Below are 20,848 nucleotides of genomic sequence, written 5' to 3' on the forward strand. Positions count from 1 at the left end.
TCCATCATTTCAAGTAGTCCCAATAAGCTAGTGTTTCAACATGCACAGAATTTTCCTGAAAGGCGTGGACCCATTCAATGCTATGGTTGTCAAGGACCCCAAAAGATTTTCAAATGCCCTGCTTACACATCAACGAGGAAGAAATTGCTGAAGTACATCAAAACAAAGCTCCTCGAGTCCCACACATCAGCAAAAGCAGGCAACCTGCTTGCTGTTCATCTTCCCGCAGTTTTTTCTTGGGTTATTTCCAATGATTCATTCATGAGAGTGCCTCATCATACAGGCAAGTACATGAGTTGAGAACCGAGCTAGTGTGATCTCACATGTGATGTCACTGGGTATGTGTGGCTTAGATAGAGCGAGTTCACAAGGGGTTTGGACGATACACACGCAATTGGCAAGTTACCTATACCCAGCCCGCGGTCAGATGTTCCTACACATTCCCTACAGCTTCGGTGCCCTCTTATATAGTGCATCCTTGTTGGCAGCCTTAAGTTCCAGTAATTTCAGCACCCATTCCGAAAATGCTTGATGTCCTTGCCTCAAATTTGCAATAGTCCATACCGATCATGTGGCCATACATTTCGTAGGTGGCTTTGGTATTGGGCTTGCTTTCTTTTCACACAAAGACATGATAGTTTTCAGACATCTGTGGTGTGGTTTCAAACTGTCAATTATGTAAATAGAATGTTGTTGAGTTTAATTACAACATCAATACATGGTACGGTTAAGTTATGAACAACACACAATAGCCTATGCAAAGCATCAGTTAGCTTCTAATGGCAAGTTGCACCTAAGGCATAATGAAAACACACACACACACACACACAAACCAAGCACTGTTTAAGAGGCGAATATACGTCAAGTTCGAAATTGGTATACCACTAAATTTTTTACAAGCATTGAACTTCCAAAACACAAGACTAATGCTAGTTATGAATTGCTCATCTATCCATCACGCACATTATGTGGACATCAAGGCACGCAAAAAGAGGTCTCTACCATCACCATTGGCCGGTTTACAATATGGACGCGAACTCGGCCTTCCTCAATGGGATCTCACAACACAAAACAGCCCACAAAATGGAAGGTCCCTCTTTTAAACTCTGTATATACAGCAACAGTACTATATTGTCCTTGGCTGAGTACAAAATCCAGTGTGCACTGGCTAGTAAACCTCTTGGGACCTGATATATCCTGGCTGTCACTGCCCAAACAGCACCCTTGTAGTCGATTAAATGCGATCTTCATGATCTCCGGTCGTCCCTCACATCCTGCTGCTGCAGCTGTACCTGCTGTACCACCCAAACACACAAGCCTACACCTTATACAACATTCACACGCCCCATTAGGGCATCACCATATATCACCTGATAGTCACCTGCTATACTTACTTTGCCAAGCATGGAGGACAAATTCAATATGCAAGCACGCAAACACACAAATGCACTTCTAAGCATGACAGACAAATGAATTGGTGCTCTCCACACATGCACGCACAAGCATTGCACCTGATTCTTACCTGCTGCACCAAAAGCAAGCCTACTGATACAATCATCGTCGTTGCCTGCACAAAACTTCAATTCCATAAGTAAACATACACTTTTCCCCTAAAGCAGGAAACATAGACATAGTTCGTCAGAAAGAACCCAAACCTCTTAAAAAATATATCTTTTACGATTCCCCACATACTGCTTTGACCTCTCCTGCAATCACAATTTTCAAACGTCACAACAAATGAATTGACACCCCTTATCCCCAAAGACCAGTGTCTCAATCAAACTAAACTCACCCTTCTTTTTTCTCTAAGAATTGTAGAATCTCTCTTTTGTTCATCCTCTTAGCCAGAGAAAATGCCGATAACCCACTACAATCCTTCTTCCTAATGTCCACATGCCCTGCAAATTAACAAGTTAACGACAAATTACAATGCATAATGAGTTATGCATAATGTCGCTAATTTGTCGTTATTTAACAAATTAACAACAAATTACAATGCATAATATTACTCACCTGCCGTGTTGGCAATGGCTTCTACCATGGCCATGGACGGGATAGCCTCAACAAGCGCAAGCTGTCCATGCAAATTTGGTTGGTTTGGGTCAGCACCTGCACGTATGAGAAGGGTGGCAAACTCAACATCCCGCTTTTGGACGACCGCAACTAGGAGATCTGGACTTAAATTGGGGGGTGGTGCACCATTTCGCTGAAGCAAGTTGGCCATTGCTTGATCTTTGGCTGCAGTTGCAACCAAGATTGCCGAAATGTGCTGCATGTCTGCACCAAAACCATGAATGCAATGAAAAGCAAGGAACCAAATCATAGCTCGGCAACAAATTAAGAAGAGAGACAAAACCTTGAGAAGGTTGAGCTCCATTGCTTAGCAAGTATTGCACAAATGCATCTGCAGCTGGAACTTGTTGTGTGGCTTTCTGCACTGCCTCCAACAAAGGGCGTTCATCTTCATTGAGGGATTCTACATAGTTAACTATGTTCTCAGCCAATTCAAAGTTGTCTGCTTGTATGGCTGCCACGAGAGTTGACAAAGCTCCTGCAGAGTTGTCTTCATGAGAGTAGGAGTTGGGGTGCTTGGGGTACGGCCATCCTTGTGTATGCCGTAATGGGTCCATATATAACCTTAAACCTTCTAATTGAAGGCAAAAACGTCCTACATCAATGTACAAAGGGTTGAACATGCGGGAAAGTCTTTGTGTCGCGTTGTAAATTTCAACATAACCTGTCTTGACCAGCACTGCTATTGATATGCATTCCATGTAGTGTGCTTCTTTCCTGCATGCATCTCTAATGACATCCTCTGTTTGACTGATGCTCTGCACCTCAATGGTCGCATACACACGCACTCCCTCTGGAATTGTGCGGCCATTTGCATGCGCAGCAGCAAGTTTCTGCCCATACCCTGTGAGCTCAAATATTGTCAGATCAGCACAAATCTTCTTTCCCTGTGCACTGGGAGCAGTTGCCTTAAATAGAGAACTCGACGGCCGTGTGTCAATCTCAGAGGTTCTAGTGTGGCGCTTCAAATAGCAATTTATCTGTCCATCAAACTTGGAGGCAAGATCAGTACCACTTGATGAAGGCATTTGAAAACACAGAGTTTCACAGTCTACCCATTCGACAAGAAGATCAGGATGGTCCTGTTGTAGCTTCTCAACTTCCTTGCTGCTGAACTGATAGCCTCGTGCATCCACTTCGATTAACTTGCCTACTCTGTTGCAGATGCAGGAGTTAGGAGGAAGCAATACATACTCTGTGAATATTTGAATTCCCTTCCATCGCTGCTTACTGCCACGAGACACGGGACCTCTAAAATCATGAGGGAGGGAAATCCTCGATTCCTCTCCGAGAGACGCCATAGCCACCACGCTCTGAGAAGCACAATGCGCAACTTAATAAAGAAGGACAGCGTTATAAATCATGATGACTTCTCAAATTCCCTCCCTTCTCTCCAGGCCTGAAATTTGATACCCATTTTGGGCGTCATCGACAAATTTGGGCGTCAAATACACGTTGCACAATGCTCTAAGGTGTCAACACGAAATCTTACCAACGGGACTAAGGCGTCAAAAGAAACCCTATAAAAACCCCTAAGGAGTCATGGGTATATATATATATATATATGGGCCTAAATATATGACACCCGTGGGCCGTGGCCCGTGACCCGAGGGCCGAGTCCCATGATTTATATATATATTTTTTAAACGGCAAGCCTCAAGGTCAATAAAATTATGAGGGCCGGCAAGGTCAATAAAATTATAATTTATGAGGGCAGGCAAGAACAAAATTCACTGAGCCCAGGTGGCACGCGCGACCGCCGACCATACCTTACCCGTAAGTTCCCATGCTTAGATGCTATTATAGGAGGGGCTGGCTTTTTGGAGAGAATTGGACTTAGGTGCTTTTCTTTCTCTTTGGAAGGGCTAGCGACACGTAGGGATGGACTGCACTCTCTTCTCCCTCTCTTTGGCGAATGTTGGGTTGTAGTAAAGGTGCTGGAGCTTATCGTGGATAGAAAGCTGGCACGTAGGCGGTTGCAGCAAAGAGCTTAAGCCTTACAGGCGGCCACGGTCCTTTCTCTCTCTATGTTTCGAACAAGTTGAGGACTGCAGGCAGCCACAGAGATGCAGAACTGAACACTGTACATGGGCTGCAGGCTGCTGCAGCTGCACGTTTTACTTCTCTCTCTAGGCGACTGGCTGCCGGCTGGCCGCTCGGCGCTGGGGCTACAAAGAAGCGTAGTTTTTGGACCGCACGTGGCCAGAACAGCAGGCTGCCAGGCTGACAGGGCCGTCTTGCTAGATGAGGACCGTCTGACAGGACCGTCTTGCTAGAGGGTGGCCACTGGCGGGCCGTAACCCCATACGCGTGCGGCGCCATACCCACAGAGTCCAGACTCCACAGACTCACAGTTATGGCCAAAGCGGTTTTCAGAAACCCTGCAAATTCATCTCCTAGCGTAGGACATGGCAGAAGCTTTGAGACCAGGCATTAACCAGGACAGAAGCCCTACAGTCTGCCGTAACAGAAACCCTACAAGTTCGAAACCCTAGAGTAACACACAGAAGAAACCTCACAATTGGAAAGCCTGGAGGCTGGCACAGACAGAAAGATGTTCGTCTCGGCAACTTCCGGTGCACCTTCATCATCAAGAGGCATGAATATACAAACAAAGGTTAGACAAAACTTGATTTTTTTCATCAAGAGCATCTATATGAAATTGTATTTACTTGCAAGTGTTTGGTATCGATGATTAGTGATGATTTGATTGCTCTTAATATTCCGCTAGATGAGTCAAACTACTCTCGTTCAACTTTTTGGCAAAGGAAAAGTGAATGAGACTAGGATTGAAGAACATCCATCAAGGAGGCAGATAAGACATGATGTAGTGATGGAGGAGATATTTGGCGTAAGTGATGACAACAACGACGAATTTGCTGATTCTGAAATTGAGACATGCGAGGATGAGCTTGACTTTGACATGGAGGTACTCGGAGAGGAGACAGTAAGGGCTCCTTCTACCGCCACTGGAGATAGTGAAGAGAAGAAGAAAGGTCCAGTACGTAAGTTTCGTTCAGAATGGGTACGTAAATATGCTTTTCTCAAACATGTAGTTTGTGGTAAAGAAGAATTCATGAAGTGCATTTGGTGTGAAAAATACAAGTTGAAAGGACCATGGGGTAGAGGAAATGGATGCAAAAGTATCATGCTAAGTGCCATTAGAAAGCATCGAAAGTCTAGAGAACATGCATGGGCTGCTGGAAGGTATCGAAGTGAGTGTGGGGTACAAATGCCAGCACATATTGAGGTAATGACATGTAGAAACACATCCAGGGTGATAACAGTGATGAAGCTAGCCTATTTTAATGCACAACAAGACTTAGCATTGAGAAAGTATGAGAAATTATGTGATCTTGCTTATGCAATGGGTGTGGAGAATATGCCTATACAGCATGACTATTCTTCATACACAAATAGAATAGCATGTAGAGATTTTGTCATTTCCATTTCTGAGTATATAAAAAGATCTCAACTTAAACAATTATTGCAAAGCCCTTTTTATGGAGTGACTGTGGATGAGACAACTGATAGGGGATTAGAAAAGCATTTGATTATTTATCTTTGCTTTTTGCCTATGAATGGCAAAGCTTTATGTAATATTGAGTTTGCAAGATTGGTTTTGGTAAGTGATGGTTGTGCTCAGACAAAATATGATGCAATTTATAATGTTCTTAATGAGTGTGGTCTTGAAAAGCATCGCATGGTGGGAATTGCAACGGATGGAGATAGTTCCATGCTGGGTTGTAATGATGGTCTTGTAGCAAAGTTAAAACGAGATGTGCCTCACCTTGTAAACATACATTGTATAGCTCATAGGGAAGCTCTTGCCGTAGTTGATGCAGCAAAATGCTTCAGTTGTCTTTCGTATATTGATAAAATGGCTAACAAGGTGTATACTTGGATATCTGCATCTAGCATACGACATACAGAATTCCAAAATTTGTTACAGGAGATGAATTTGCAGGTTTTAGAAGTGCTACGTATTCATGATGTCAGATGGCTCGCCAGAGGTAATGTTATGGTGCGGTTGACAAAGCTAATGCATGCTGTTTTGAGCTTTTGGCAAGAATCTGCACCTGCATGGTACAATAAACTGAGAGTGTATAAGGTCTTGTTTTGCATTCACATGCTAGCTGATGTCTTGAATGACTTGAATATGCTAAGCAAACAGTTTCAGGCAGACATCATTGATATATCTTCAATAACTACTTGCATAGATGTAACTATTTCTTCGTTGAGAAGAAAGTTCTTGCAGGAGGAGTTTGGAAAAGGCACACTCTATCTAAAGAAGTTTATGGCTGATTCAGAAAGTGGGTTTCTACAGCATGTAAATGATGATGGAAAGGTCTATGCGCATAAACTCTTATACACATGTATTCCGGGTAAGGATAAAGATGGTCTTCCATTGGATGTATTGCCAGGTGATGTAATGAGTTGCACTATGCTTGCTAAGGCTTTTGTACAAAAGGTTGTGGATTGCATTAATGATAGATTTCCAGATGTGTTTCTATTCAATGCTGTCAAGCTTTTCAATCCACAGCATTACCCACGTGATAAAAAACGACCACGAGACTCTACGGAAAGAGAGAAGAAAGTCTCCATGTGGCTTGATCAATTGTTGGAGAGGTTTGGGGGATACCTTGTGGATGAACAAGGTTGCAAAAATGAGGTATTATCATTCACAGATACTTTGTATTATGGTTGTGAAGGCATGAACATGATAGATGCATGGCGTGTTTTTGCTTCTAATACTGAATGGCAGAACACATACCCCAACATGATGAAGCTTTGGCAAGCTATTTTGGTGATTCCTGCCTCATCAGTATCATGCGAAAGAGGCTTTTCAAAGCAAAATATGATCAAAAGTGATCTACGTCAATGCTTGGAAGTGAGCACACTTGATGCCTTGATGAGAGTCTCCCTTCTTGGTCCTGATGTTAATGATGTGGATTGGCCATGCGTTCATGAAATTTGGAAAGATGTGAAAGCGAGAAGGGTCTGTGATGGCTTATGATTCATGCATTTCAATGTACTTGGTTTGGAGCAACGTTTGACTCATTTTTCAATGGAATAGCATGCTGCCAATCGTGGGTTTGTGATGGCTTATGAGTCATGTTGCTATTGTCAGCTTTCAGCTTGATTTGGTTTGGAGCAGCTTTCAGCTTGATTTGGTTTGGAGTTATGTTGAATAAGTTTTAATTATTGGCAAAATTCTGGGTTTCTCATCCATAGCGTATCTAACAGGAAGTAAATTTCAGCTTTCAGCTTGATTTGGTTTGGAGCAGCTTTAAGCTTCATTTGGTCTGGAGTAAATTTTTTCCCCATCTTTTGCAGGTTTGACATAAAATTTTTAAGGTAAATTTAATGTTGTTATGGTCTGGTGCCAGGTGATTTGAATTGTTGCCTCATAGTGATGATTGCAGTTTGTTTGTAGCAAAGGCTAAGAAAGTTGTAGCTGTAGAAGGGAGAAAAGAACGTCTCTTATAGCCTAGCAAGTATGTGTTTTACTCATCCATGTTTGTGAGTTTATCTTGCTTGGAGCAGATATTGTAGGAGTGATAATATACTTCAGTGGAGTCCATGCTCAACTCTGCTCTCTTCGTACGGGACGATGGTTGGAACTTGGAGGTGCCATTCTTCTTGATGTAGCTGAGATGGTATGTGATGATTATTGGCATTTTTTGAGTATTTTGTATATCAAAGAGCTGGTCAAGTTCTATTTCTGTTGATAGTATGCTGCAGGGTTTGGAGTAGTCGCTGGTGGAAAAGAAGTGCTAGGCTCTAGCCGATGCAGCTTCATCCCTCATAGTGGATGTGGTAGAAAGCGAGGACATGGTGATCTCTATTATGTGCATCGCATAGATGCCAGAGTCCCCATTGAGGTCACGGTAAGTGCAGAGTTCTCTCTTGTGGATTTCGATATGCTCAATTATTTTTTAGCAGGAATCATTCATTCTTCAAAACCATACAGTGCCAATCTATGTGTGTGCAATCACACTGTTAATGAGTGATTTGATAGTTTGTAAACTAAGTGATTTACATTACTGGACAATGGCCTGTGGGCCGTAGGTGTTTGGGGCTAGAGATAGAGATCGATACATAAGGCTTGAAACCTTGAAAATTACATCAGGGCATCATTTGATGCCTTGAAAATAAGGGGAAGACGTCATTGGATTTTTTATGAAGCCCAATACTAGGCATCAAATTTCAGGCCTGCTTCTCTCTCTCTCTCTCTCTCTCTCTCTCTCTCTCTCTCTCTCTCTCTCTCTCTCTTACACACACACACACACACACATTTTCTTTATACTAATTTACGAGTACCTATTAAGGTAGATGGGCCAATCTAAGGGCACCCAACTGGAAACTTGTATTTTCAAGCGGGATTTTTTAATTTTGCTCAGATTTCAAATTTGAGAGTTGGGTTGAATTTGTCTCGAGAAGACGAACAGAATAAAACCAAGATTGATATTTTTATGAGTTTGGCTTCATGCGCAACTTAATAAAGAGGGATAGCGTTATGACTTCGAAAATTCCCTCCAGAGTTCAGTGTTCACACGAAAAACCGGCCTTCAGTGTATTTTTTCAAGCCAATTTTTGAAATTCAAGGAAAAGTTTAAAAACTTTTCAAAAGGAGGAAAAATCCATCTAGTTCTTGATTTTCAAGGTTGTGTGTGTGTGTGTGTGTGTGTGTGTGTGTGTGTATGTATGTGTGTGTGTGTGTGTGTGTGTGTGTATGTATGTATGTATGTGTGTGTGTGTATATATATATACTTGGGACTAGCTTTATCTAAACCAGTATCCACTCTTAGGCATTGATGACGTGAGTTTGGACGTCGTAGCTTGTCTGTGTGTATGGCAATTGAGGAGCATGACCGAGAGGCTAAGGTCGTGGTCAACCTCCAGCTACTATTGCTCTTGCTCGACCCTCTTGTTTCCTGCTTGATTTTATTTTGGCTGTTTTTTGTCTGTTTTCTATTTTTGTTGCTTGCTCTGGTTCTTTTTCTTGGGTTTTTTGGTGTTTTGTCTATTTGTTGTTTCGGCTGCCTATTTGTGTTGCATGGGGAGCTGTGTGTGTGTGTGTGAATACGTGTGTGTTTCGTTGTGTGTTCTTTTTGTTTTTTTACGTATTTTAGGGTTTTGGCAGAGCATTAGGGTTTGGGGTTCACTTCCCTCCTTGACTGTTGTAGTTCTCCAAGCTTTTCCATGGAGTGGCGGTTGGGAAGATTACTCTCTCTTGTGTTGATTTTCAAGCTTTGGAACTAGAGCTGAGGGTCTTGTGGATTCGAGCAGGTTGATGGGCGTCTAGACACCTTGGATCCGGAGTTGGAGTTGGAGTTGGGTGTTGCGACTGATGTCTTCGAGCAGTTGATGGGCATCTGCCTTGGATCCGGCGGAGTTGGAGTTGGGCGCTGCTGCTGATGTCTTTGGAAAGGCGATGACCTCCCTACGTATGCAATATGGGCAAGTAGAGTGCCCACCTAGCTCACCAATGGAATGATAAACACTCCTTTCATTGCTAGGGGATTCAACCCGATTAGGTGCGTGGAAGCTTATCCCTTTCAAGAGAGAATGCAAGTGAAAACCACTACTTTGACATAGACTCTACTCACACAAACTCAATCCTGCCATAGCTCATTCAATCCTCAACCCACTCATTCATGCATCAACACAAGAAGCAAGCTAAGCTAAGCATTCATGAGAATACTCACAAACACACAAGCTCAAGCACGCCTCATTCTCAAGCACTACTTCAATAGCATGCACACAAACAATGAAGCTTTAATGGAAACCTTGAATCAAGCATTCACACACACATTTACTACTAAAGCAATGCCTTGCCCATGGATAAGCTAAAAGCTATGGAGAAGCTTAAGCTCAAATCCACTAGCACACAAGCCTAATAGAGAACCCACAAGCTTAATCAAAGAAGCATGCACACTAGAGATTAATGAAGAGAAGAGAGATTAGCATCATCTCATTGCATTAGTGATAAAGAGTATTGCTCATACAATAGTGTAGATGGGGAGAGAGAAGAGCTTGCACCTCTATGAAGAAGAGGGAGAGCTTAATCTCAAGAGAGCTCAAGCATGAGTTCAGCTCAATGTGTGTTAGTCCTCAAATGAGCCCTCTTTATATACTACTCTCACCTAAGTTCCCAAGGCTTACAATGTGGGATTATTCTAGAAGACTTGTGAGCTCACTTTTACAACTTGGAACTCTTAGTGAGCCCATTTTACATTCCCCTCATTCGGATGGCTCAAATGGCTTGAAACTTACAAATTGGAACCCTTGCGAGCCCACTCGACCATACATATCAAGGTTTTTACAAAATAATTAGCAGAAATGGGTTTTTGACAAAAGCGCTAAAAATAGGCAGTTTTGAGATATCTATGTATTTGATTGCTTTGATGCCCATCTTGCATGTCTTCACACCCATTTGATGTTCCTCTTGATCCTCTCGGATCACTCCCCCCTGCCAAATCTTGAGCGTCCTCGCGAAGGCCGTTGTTAGGGCTGGAATGGCCCAATAGTATTATGGTTGGAAGTGTGCCTTGCGCCCTCTGCTTGGTTGTTGAGCTGCAGTTGGTGATTTGTTGACAAGAGATGAAGGTTATTGGAAAAACAAAAGGTAAAAAGAAATGGTGCAGACACCAGATATATTCATGGGGAAAAAACCCTGTAGGAGAAAAAATGCCTATTTGTAGTTCTTATTGCTTATTTACAAGCAGCTTGTAGTCATGAAGGAATATTCGTTGAAGAGGATTTAGCTGCAATTGATTAACAGCCATTGAAATGTTTGCAATGTCTTTGAGTACCTACACGACAAGTCAGTAGATAAAAAAGTGCCACTCCCCCCTGCCTAGTTAAAGACATAGGTGGAAGCGGTTTTTTACATTTCGGTGCATTGTGCGTAGGTTTCTAATTAAGCGTGTCTCATGCAAGGTCTAGATTGACCCTATCAATGCATTAAAGATCAATGCATGGTTAAGCAATGCTGTGCAAGAATCCTAAGGATACTCAAGTTTAGTGGTCACCCACCTCTGTTGAGTGGCATCGGTTGTCGAAGCCGCGTAACGCTCATGTCCTCACATAATGTTGCTCTAAAGAAATTACTTTTGTTCCATCCCCATTATCTCCATCTATTAATCACTCTTTTTCTATCTCTGTTTTGCTTCCTAGTTAATTCCTAAAAATTTGATTTAAGTACTGCTGATATTTATTGATTTTTTTAACTTCTTTTTTTTAAAATTTAGATCTCATGCCATGTATTGATCAATTTCTCCACTTATGTTAACTAATAGAAGGATCTCTTTCAGGGGGGAAAATTTTGTTAACTAATAGAAGGATCTCTTTCAGGGGGGGAATCAAAGTCAAGTACAAAATATGTGCATTCTATAAAAAAATCTTGGAAGTCGTTGCAGATCGCATTGTGATAGAGGAGGAGCTTGAATGAGAGAGAGAGAGAGAGAGAGAGAGAGAGAGAGAGAGAGAGAGAGAGAGAGAGAGAGAGAGAGAGAGAGAGAGAGAGTTGAGCTTGCTATAGGAGGTATCAGTGAAATAGAGGTAGAGAGTGGGAAGTAAGGGGATTTTAAATGAGGATGAGAATGCTGAGAAAGCGAGGTAGAAAATGGGTTGGAAGAAGTGGGAACTAAAGGGAAGTTCTAATCTCATAATCTTTGATTGCATCATGAGGAAACTTGGGACACGATTAAACAAACATGTGCATTCTATGAAGATTACTTGGGAGTCATTATGTGAATCCATTGTTAAGGGAGGAGCTTGAACCAGAGAGAGAGAGAGAGAGAGAGAGAGAGAGAGAGAGAGAGAGAGAGAGAATATGTCACTGTGGCAAAAGCAAACACCAACTTGCTTACGCATTCAAAAATTAAGAATCTCTCTTTTTCTCTCTATTTGCAGCACATACACATCTACAAATAAATGCACATGTACACTTAAATGCATAAAAATACTTTGGGTAAAGGGGATTATGTTATAGAATTTAGCATTTGAGAAGCCATGGGGATTGAATTAGATATGGTAGCTAGAGGAGGATGGAGAAGCATAGCTAGGAATGAAATTTATGCGTAGAGGAGAATGATAAATTCAATGTTAGAAGTCAAGAAAGAGAGAGTATTCAAAACATTTTGAAAGTTGGATGGACATTCATTTCATAAAATTGTGTGCAAAAAAGTGCATTTAATTAAAATAAGTTGCCCTTAATATATATGCTAAATATCTTATTCGAGCAATTTAAGAATTTACCTTTTTTCAACCAGACAGCCTCAATTAAAAATGGGCCACCTATTCATGTTTTGATCCATATTTTTATATGGTATTAGATCATTGAGGTGCTTGTAGCTAAAAGAGTACTAAATGTACTTATCTTACATTTTCAATAAGTTGTTTTGTAGTGATGTTGTCCTCACCAAATGTTGTTATTGTTGTTGTTGTTGTTGTTACATCGCTTTGCATTTGTCCACCAACCTTTCCTAGAGGTAAGCTTTTGACGGAAGCAACTATACATTGTGGAAATTTGAATTTCAAAATCAGTGTAATTTTGGACTCTTAAAAGTTAATGGACAATGTCATGAGGTTGCTTGGATTTGATCCAAAGCCCATGTCAATTGCTGACTCATCACATCCAAGTGTGTTCATTCCTCCTAATGTTGCTCTCCTCAAGCATGGAAGCATTCCAATGTCAATGCACGTTGTGCCATAGTCACCGGTATAAGAGATTCCATCCTTACGTTAGTTATACACACAAATAAGAGATGTGATGCTTGGGGAATTTTGGGTTGCCAATATGAGACCAAGAATCAAATGGTTCAAAGAAGAATTTGAAGAAGAAGTTCTCTGGCATCTGTTACTACATAGGTCACTCATTGTAGAAAGAAGTAGGTCAATGAGAAGAACGGCACTCCAAAGACTTCATGGAAGGGAAAGGAATACTTCAACCTGTTAGAAGTAAGCCATCACTTGGCCATAAGTGTGGGAAACATCTCTAGCTTGGAATCCACATCATGACATAATCGATGAGGTCAAAGTGTACTCAACTCAAGGCTATATAACACAAGCCTTTCTTTGTATTTCTTTTATATGAATGAAGACTATTTTCCTATGAATGGCTCGTTCACTTTTCCTCCTTGAATCCAACATGGTATCAAGAGCTTAGGATCTTCATAGCCACGTCTGCTACATTTCCGCCATAGCCCATCTCCTTCATTATCACTATCATCATCATAAAAGCTAAGCTTCCATAGGTCAAGCTTCTGTTTCATAGCTTATCCACAGTTCGCGCGACTTGTAGCAACATACGTCCGAGTTTGGCGGACTGGTCTATCACGTCAGGCACTAAATTTAGCGCCGTGAGGTCACGGGTTCGAACTGTGCGACGGACTGCTGTTTTGGTGCTTCTTGTGCCACGCTGTACAGCTTAAGTTTTGCTGAAGCTGCGAATTCGTCAACATGGAGTTTTTGATGGCATGGTTTACATTAGTGAGCCTTGCTTGACTTCTCGCGCGCGTGGGCTCGAGTCTTGCAGGTTACTACTTTTAGTAAGTAAAGCTTCTTTTTTCTTGGAGCAGTTCTACAGCTTAAAGCTAGCTTATGGCATCTTCTATCAACATCATCCGTGAATGGCGTGATGGTTTCTAATTTTAGTGTGTAGCAGCGGGTTCTGTGCTCAATTCCATGATGGCATACTTTTTATAGAAAGCTTTCAAAGCTTTACTATAAAGCTTACTAAGCAGTGGTTCACACGGTGACAGCCGATTCTCAAGGATACTTCCACAAAGGGGATTCCCACCAAGTAAGATTGAAGCTTTTTCTTAAAGGCTTCAAATGCTCTATATAAGCAGAGGTTCATACGGCTGATTTCATACACTATTTTGTAATGTCATCCAAAGGAAGTCTTCCATCTAAAGTAATTATAATATCATTCGATAGCTCACAAGGTAGTGTGACTTCACCTGCACCCGCTGAAGAGCAAGAAGTTACTTCACGTCGTCAACACCGCAAGGGACCCAGGATTTTCCGCACTGCTCGAAAGAGATTCTGTCCAAGAACAAATAAGTGCTTTGTTGAAAAATTTAAGCCAATAAGATTGTAAAACATGTGCCACATTTAAAAAAAACTTTGAGTGTGTTTTTTCTTTCTTTTGAGTTCTTGATTTCAAATTGTAAAGGGATTTCAGACACTGCCTTGAGATATTTATCTCAGTGGTAAGACCGCCCTAAATTCATGGCATCTACATTAGTCATGGCCACCAATGGCAAGTCTCCCGATAAGTTTAGTGGCCAAGGGTTTCACACTTGGCAAACCAAAGTTAAAGGACATTTAATGAAAAAGAACTTGTGGGGATTAATAAAGCCTACCAATGGGGAAGGAACTAGCACTAGAGCAACCACTATTGCAAATGAAGCTAGGGATGAGCAAGCACTGGGAATTATTATCACTACACTTGATGATAATTACATTCATCATATTGATGATTGTAACACAGCAGCAGAAGCATGGAATGTATTAGAAAAATCATTTGGGTCTGGAGCAAAACACTCCAAGATAAGCTTAAAAATGCAACTATATGGCTTAAGCAAAGAACCAAATGAATCAATTGCTTCGCTTGTCAATAGAATGAAAAGTATTATCACCCAACTCACCTATGTGAAGGCACCAGTAGATAATGAGGATGCCATTGCCATCCTTCTTAAAGCAATGCCCATGGAGTATGATAATATTGTGACAGTTCTCAAGGAGAAGGAGCCAATTCCTTCATTTGAAAGCGCAGTCAACTCAATTCAAGAAGAAGAAAAGAAATTTAGCTTCAAATTTCCCTCAGAAGGAGCCTTTTCAGTCAACCAATTCAAAAAATGCAACACTTGTGGTAAAACAAACCATGCTACCAAAGATTGTTTTCTCACCAAACCTTGTATTCACTGCGGAAAAACAGGTCATCCCTACTTCCGTTGTTTCCACAAGGGCAAGAAAAGTGAAGACAAAGTCAACATGGCAACTACAACAGAGGAGCTAGCAAACACTGCAGTCATCGAGGACATTACTCATGATTCATCATATGATGAGTCTTGGTCTTTCTGAAAACTCTAACTATGATTTCTCATTTGTACTTTTTAGGGTCTACAATCAACTCTTGTATCCTAGGAAAAACCTTGCTTTTGTAAAAGTGTACACCTCCATAAAAGGGGACACTAATTCACAAGGTAGGATAGTTGATACCCTAGCTACAAATGTCATAGTTTTTCTGTCCAAGTTAGACTTAAGAGGGGTGTTAGAAGTAAGCCATCACTTGGCCATAAGTGTGGGAAACATCTCTAGCTTGGAATCTACATCATGACATAATCGATGAGGTCAAAGTGTACTCAACTCAAGGCTATATAACACAAGCCTTTCTTTGTATTTCTTTTATATGAATGAAGACTATTTTCCTATGAATGGCTCGTTCACTTTTCCTCCTTGAATCCAACACAACCATGCAACTATAAATCTCAAATTCTTTATAGACATTGAAGAGGTATGCTCATCTACTCAACCTCCATAGGTTGATGATTCATGGATGGTACATCCTGACACATGACCAGTAAGAAGGATGAGTATGTTCATGGAAGCCTCTCTAAGAACCCATCAATTTGACTACTCCGATTCTTTCTAAGTGTCTAGCTAAAGGGTTGGGCACTCTCTAGGAACCTATCAATTTCATTGTTTAGATTATTTCTAATTGTCTAGCTAAAGGGTTAGGCACTCTCCAAGAACCTATCAATTTCATTGTTCAGATTATTTCTAATTGTCTAGCTAAAGGGTTGGGCATTATCTCTTTTGTGGTAGCCCCATAGGTGAAGAAAAGAAGTTGTTTGATATACTTCATGTTTCTCAAATCAAGAGGAATTTTCTTTCCATTGCTACAATTACAAATTGCCGTCTTGAAATACGCTTCAAGAAAACAAGAGTAGAAATTCTTGATGCTACTAGCAAGTTTCTCAAAAAAGGCATGAGGCAGAACAATCTAGATCAAGTTCATACAAGAGTACAAGTAGGATTTGGCACGAGTGATTCAGACACATTTTCTTTGTCGTTGTTGGGCCTTTTTTTGGAAGAAAAGAAGACCTATCTTGGGCTCCTACATGTAGCCACACATAAACATGAGCCCCCCCCCCACATACACACTCCCTCTTCCTTTCATAATTTTTATGCATATATTTCCTAGCTTGGTTTTTAATATGCTTTTATATGGCTGAAAAATGCCTTCCTTAGCACTCATTTGATGCAGTTAATATTTTATATTTGCACTATTATCTTCCCCTTTTGCACCTAGAATTACCCTTGGCCCATGAATTCCACAAAAAATGTTCTCATCATAAAGCTCTCACTTTTGGTATAAAAAGCATGTTTTGGGACACTTTGGAAGCTTGAGCTGTCACAAGCCCACCACATGGCAAAGAGAACTTGTGGGATTAATTCCACATGATGAGATGGGATACTAGAAAGGAGGGCTTTATAAGAAATGTTTGGGCTTCACTTTATTTGTCCATGAGAGATAGATAGAGGAGATATCTCCCTTTGTGGACATCCTCGCATGTGTCTGCGAGTTGCTAGACATTGAAGACGGAATATCGTGTTATGATGTGCCTTACTATCGTCAATATGGCATTGTTATTACAATTGTAAGAGCCAGGCCCACCAGTGGTTATGCTAGATGCTCTATGTGGCCTGCGCCATGGTCACCATGGACATGGTGAGCTTGGATCCCACTCTTTGATGGTGATGAAGAATATGGGAGCTTGGGGGGCTCTTCACTATGTGTGGCTATAGAGCTTCAAGCTCGTGATGATGTTGATGATGGTAATGATGGCCTATCAAGTGCCAATGCTTGATTTAAGGGGTAGTTCTTGTTTGGTTACTTGGCATCTGATTGGCCACTCCTAAGGGTGGTTCCCACTCAGAGATGTATAAGAGGTAAAATCCCCCCATTTTGAGCTCAAAATAATATAAAAGGCCATTCCCATGGCTAAGGATAAAGCAAAAAAAAATATCAGCATAAGGGTGCTTCCCATAGGAAAATAGCAAAGTGACCTTAGAAGAAAAGAAAGTTCTAGAAGCAAGAGACATGGTACGCATGCAAATCCCCTTCCACATGCAAGCTCGACACTAAGAAAATTTCATGAAAGAATGACACATGTCAAGCATGCATATACATTATATTTTTGGATGCATGTACCCAATCACCTATAAAAGGAGGTCATTGTACCATTTTAAAGTTGTTGAAATAATGTCACGCTGAAAGATTACCAAGAGGCTAAAAGATGGCAAGACAGAGCCGGTAGGCTGCCAAATTTCTTGAGGGCTAGCTTGTGGAGCTAGTATTTATTTGTGAGTGTCAAATTGTGAGAGTTTTTCCCGATATCCAATGGCTAGGACCTTTTCTTTTACTTTTGTAATAATTTTAGATAAAATATAAAGTGCATTTAGTGTTTGTTTTTCAAATTATGTTGAGAGAGAAAATATAAAGTGTTTTTAGTGTTTATCTTTCAAATTGTGCTAAGAGAGAATATCTTTGTCAATTTTTGAGTTGTGATTGTTGCGAGGTTGCTTCCCCTGTGAGAGGCTCTTTCAAATTTATCTAGCCAAGTAAGGTTAACATTTCTTTTACTTTGGGAAGCTTCTCATGGATTTGACACACAAACACACACACACACACTCTCTCTCTCAATTTTGAATCAAAACTTTCAATTTCCTCTTCCAGCTCAAACAATTTTCTCTTCTAGCTCCACCACATGGTAGATCTCATAATTCCATGATCTAGCTATATTCAATGGATTCTAGCTCCACCACATGTGGTAGAGCTCAAACTCCATGAATGCTAGCCCTACCACATGGTAAAGCTAGCTCTACCGCATGGTAAAGCTAAACTTTCATGGATGCTAGCTCCACCATAGGGTATAACTAGACTTCTATGGGTTCTAGCCCCACCACATGGTAGAGGATGATTTGCATGAGTTCTGGCTCCACCACACAATAGAGCTAAACTTCCATAGCTCTTAGATCTACCATAGAAGTCTATAGAGATAGAACCCATAGAAGTCTAGCTCTACCATGTGGTGGAGCTAGCATCCATTGAAGTTTAGCTCTATCGGGGATGTAAGTTCTTCAAGCAAAAACTTCCGAGCACACGAGCTAAAACTCCCGAGCTATGAACCACAGATGACCAAAAAATTTCTATGAAATAATCATGTTTCTTGATAAAACTATTAGTAGGACATTGGCACATTTTCTTAGGAGCAACATAATTGCCATGGGTCTTCCAATCATGAGTATCATCATTTCTAGCAATCATAGGAGGGCCTGCATAAGGATTATATTGAGGCCAATCCCAAATGCTATCATACTGATTTCCACCCCAATAATCATTAGCAATTGTCACTGGGTCTATGATACATTCATCCATTGAATTTGTATCAGCTTGCTTTGGGGATTCATTTCCAGTTTGCCAATATAGCATTGGATCCCATTTCTTATCTGTATCTTTATCATCAAAAGGACCTTTGGGAGCTAAATAAAATGATGCTTTTGGGCCAAACTGCTTAGGCATTGGTTCAGGATACTTGAGATGTTCCTTTTTTATCATGGAGAACATTCGGGGAAGATCACCCTTCTTGTGAGGCTTACTTGTGACAGCTACTTGCATTTGATCAGTAGTTGTAGCTTTAGACTGAGCAACTTTGTCAGGAGTGGTAGAAGTACTTTCCGCCTTGTGAGAAAGAGCTGCGACATCATGTTGTAGGAGAATAACTCTGTGAAGAAGGTTTTGTATGTGCTGCTGTAGTAACAACATGATCTCACCAAGATTCTTAAGAGAATTGGAATGTGAATTGAGGGCTTTTTGAGTAGGATCCAAATCTCTGCCTGGTGGAGGGATGAAATTAGCAACAGATTGATCTACTTTATATCTAGTAGTAAGGGCTTCAGTAGTTAAAACTATAATAGCAAAAATAGTCTGTATATGTTGTAATAGTTTGATACAATGCTTACAGCGATATTTATCAGCTAGTATGACTGATTCAGTATGAGTACAATAGAGAGGTAGGGCTATACGACGATTAGAAGTAGATGCATATAATTGTACAACATGAGAAGATGTAGGAGGATCATTCAGATCATCTATGAGCTTTAACCTTTGGTCATGAGACCGAGCTGACACAATCTCATATTGGTCAGTATGACCCAATCTTTGTGTAGTAATAGCTTGACAAGCACTTGGCTCATTGACCAAGGTGGGTTGAATGTTGATAGCCCAATCCTGAGGGAAAGTTACCTAATCCTATTCAATGGTCACATGGGTTTGCTTGTTAGAGAGGGAATCAATATTAACTACAATATTTTGCCCCTTTTGATTCTGTCCATCCTTAATGGAAAGACGATTATAAACAAAGGGCAAGTTAGTGTTAACCAACCTGACTATCAATCGATAGTCAATCTGAACATGTTCAGACTCTCTCTTCATATCAAGACCATGGGTCTTGAACATGAATGTCAGAACTTCTGTGAAGTAAGGGTCTATGAGAGAGACTTCAAAGTTGGAGTAGCACTCCATATAGATAGGTCCATTAGATAATGGTTCTTCTATGACTCCAATTATTTGATCTGCAAGATTCCTATGCCTTGTGTCTAACAAGACTCCTAATGCAGATGCATTAACACCTTTTTTTATAAGAGGTATAGTACTAAGCAATACATATCCAAGATGCATAAAATTATAACCCTTCTTAAGGCTCTTAGCTCTATATGACTGTATCTCTTCTAAGAGATGTAAGAAATGTTTATCTTCATGAGAATCCTTAATCTTATATGTACCATGGGTCTCATGAAAAATATTAGAAGATTTAAGAGAGAAGATATTTCTATGTGCATAGATTTGATCTATATAGGCTGAGGAAGCTCCCATTTAGCAAGTGGTTTGTTGTTCTTGGAACTTGGATGGAGCAATCTTCAACCCCATAGGCATAGTATTCCATTGATACATACCTTGCGAAACTATAAAGGTGATTTTGTATCAATCTTCTGGTCGTATTTTGAACTGCAAAAATCCTGATTTGAGATCAAACTTTGTGAAGGCTCTTTTCCCTTTGACCTTTCTAATAATTTCATCCTTTAAGGGAATTGGATACTTTTGGTCAATGAGAAACTTATTAAGAGGCATGTAATTGATGACAAGCCTCTTTTTTCCCCATTTCTATTCACTATGCTTATTGACATATAATGCCTGGAATGCCCATGGACTGTTTGTCTTCTCAATTATGCCTTTATTGAGCAGCTCCTGTATTTCCTGTCTCTGCAGAGTTTAGTGTCTTTTAGATTCATGCCTGAATGACTAGCTTTAGTTGGATTGGTGTTAGGGATTGTAGGAAGAGAGATAAAATATTTCTCTTTTATTCTAAAATGCTAAGGAGTCTTCAGAACAAATTTTCCAGAAGGATTTGCTCACATTCTTCCAAATGTTTCTTGAATTTTACTTTTTGGCTATAGAACCATGCAAGGAATTTGTCTTGATTTTGTTGAGGCAAAGAGGGCACTAAGTGGGTAGGAAACTCATGATTATCATCCATATATAGTGCCCATTTAGATCAAGGGGAAGATTGATGATTTAAACTCCGGGAGGTCTCACTCCCTGAAAGCCTAGAAGCCCAGCTTCTACCTCTCGACTAATCTATCCCTAAATGAATGATAATGGCAAGTAAAGCTACCGAAAAACAAGCATAGACTC

General features: G+C 40.6%; 3 protein-coding genes across 4 annotated transcripts; 2 read left to right on the forward strand and 1 right to left on the reverse strand.

The window, feature by feature from the left end:
• Positions 1–980: 980 nt before the first annotated feature.
• LOC147631759 (uncharacterized) lies at positions 981–3,460 on the reverse strand. Of its 2 annotated transcripts, none has more exons than XM_086808298.1 (6): positions 2,357–3,460; positions 2,014–2,277; positions 1,793–1,898; positions 1,656–1,706; positions 1,523–1,567; positions 981–1,292 (listed from the first exon to the last, which is right to left on the reverse strand). In XM_086808298.1, the coding sequence occupies exons 1-5, from the start codon at positions 3,372–3,374 to the stop codon at positions 1,555–1,557; spliced, it is 1,452 nt and encodes a 483-aa protein (XP_086664424.1). In that variant the 5' UTR covers positions 3,375–3,460; the 3' UTR covers positions 981–1,292; positions 1,523–1,554. The 2 variants fall into 2 exon arrangements, with proteins under 2 accessions (XP_086664424.1, XP_086664422.1); XM_086808296.1 differs by having other exon boundaries at positions 981–1,295; positions 2,357–3,459.
• Positions 3,461–4,837: 1,377 nt separating this feature from the next.
• LOC147631760 (uncharacterized) lies at positions 4,838–6,090 on the forward strand. Its single transcript, XM_086807953.1, has 2 exons — positions 4,838–6,040; positions 6,085–6,090. The coding sequence occupies exons 1-2, from the start codon at positions 4,907–4,909 to the stop codon at positions 6,088–6,090; spliced, it is 1,140 nt and encodes a 379-aa protein (XP_086664079.1). The 5' UTR covers positions 4,838–4,906.
• Positions 6,062–8,291, forward strand: LOC147631761 (uncharacterized). Its single transcript, XM_086807874.1, has 3 exons — positions 6,062–7,410; positions 7,621–7,733; positions 7,809–8,291. The coding sequence occupies exon 1, from the start codon at positions 6,095–6,097 to the stop codon at positions 7,088–7,090; it is 996 nt and encodes a 331-aa protein (XP_086664000.1). The 5' UTR covers positions 6,062–6,094; the 3' UTR covers positions 7,091–7,410; positions 7,621–7,733; positions 7,809–8,291.
• The last annotated feature ends 12,557 nt before the right edge of the window (positions 8,292–20,848 follow it).

The sequence above is a fragment of the Cibotium barometz genome, chromosome 14 (assembly GCF_041138505.1).
Source record: "Cibotium barometz isolate CiBa-2024 chromosome 14, ASM4113850v1, whole genome shotgun sequence".
Classification (NCBI taxonomy): Eukaryota; Viridiplantae; Streptophyta; class Polypodiopsida; order Cyatheales; family Cibotiaceae; genus Cibotium; species Cibotium barometz.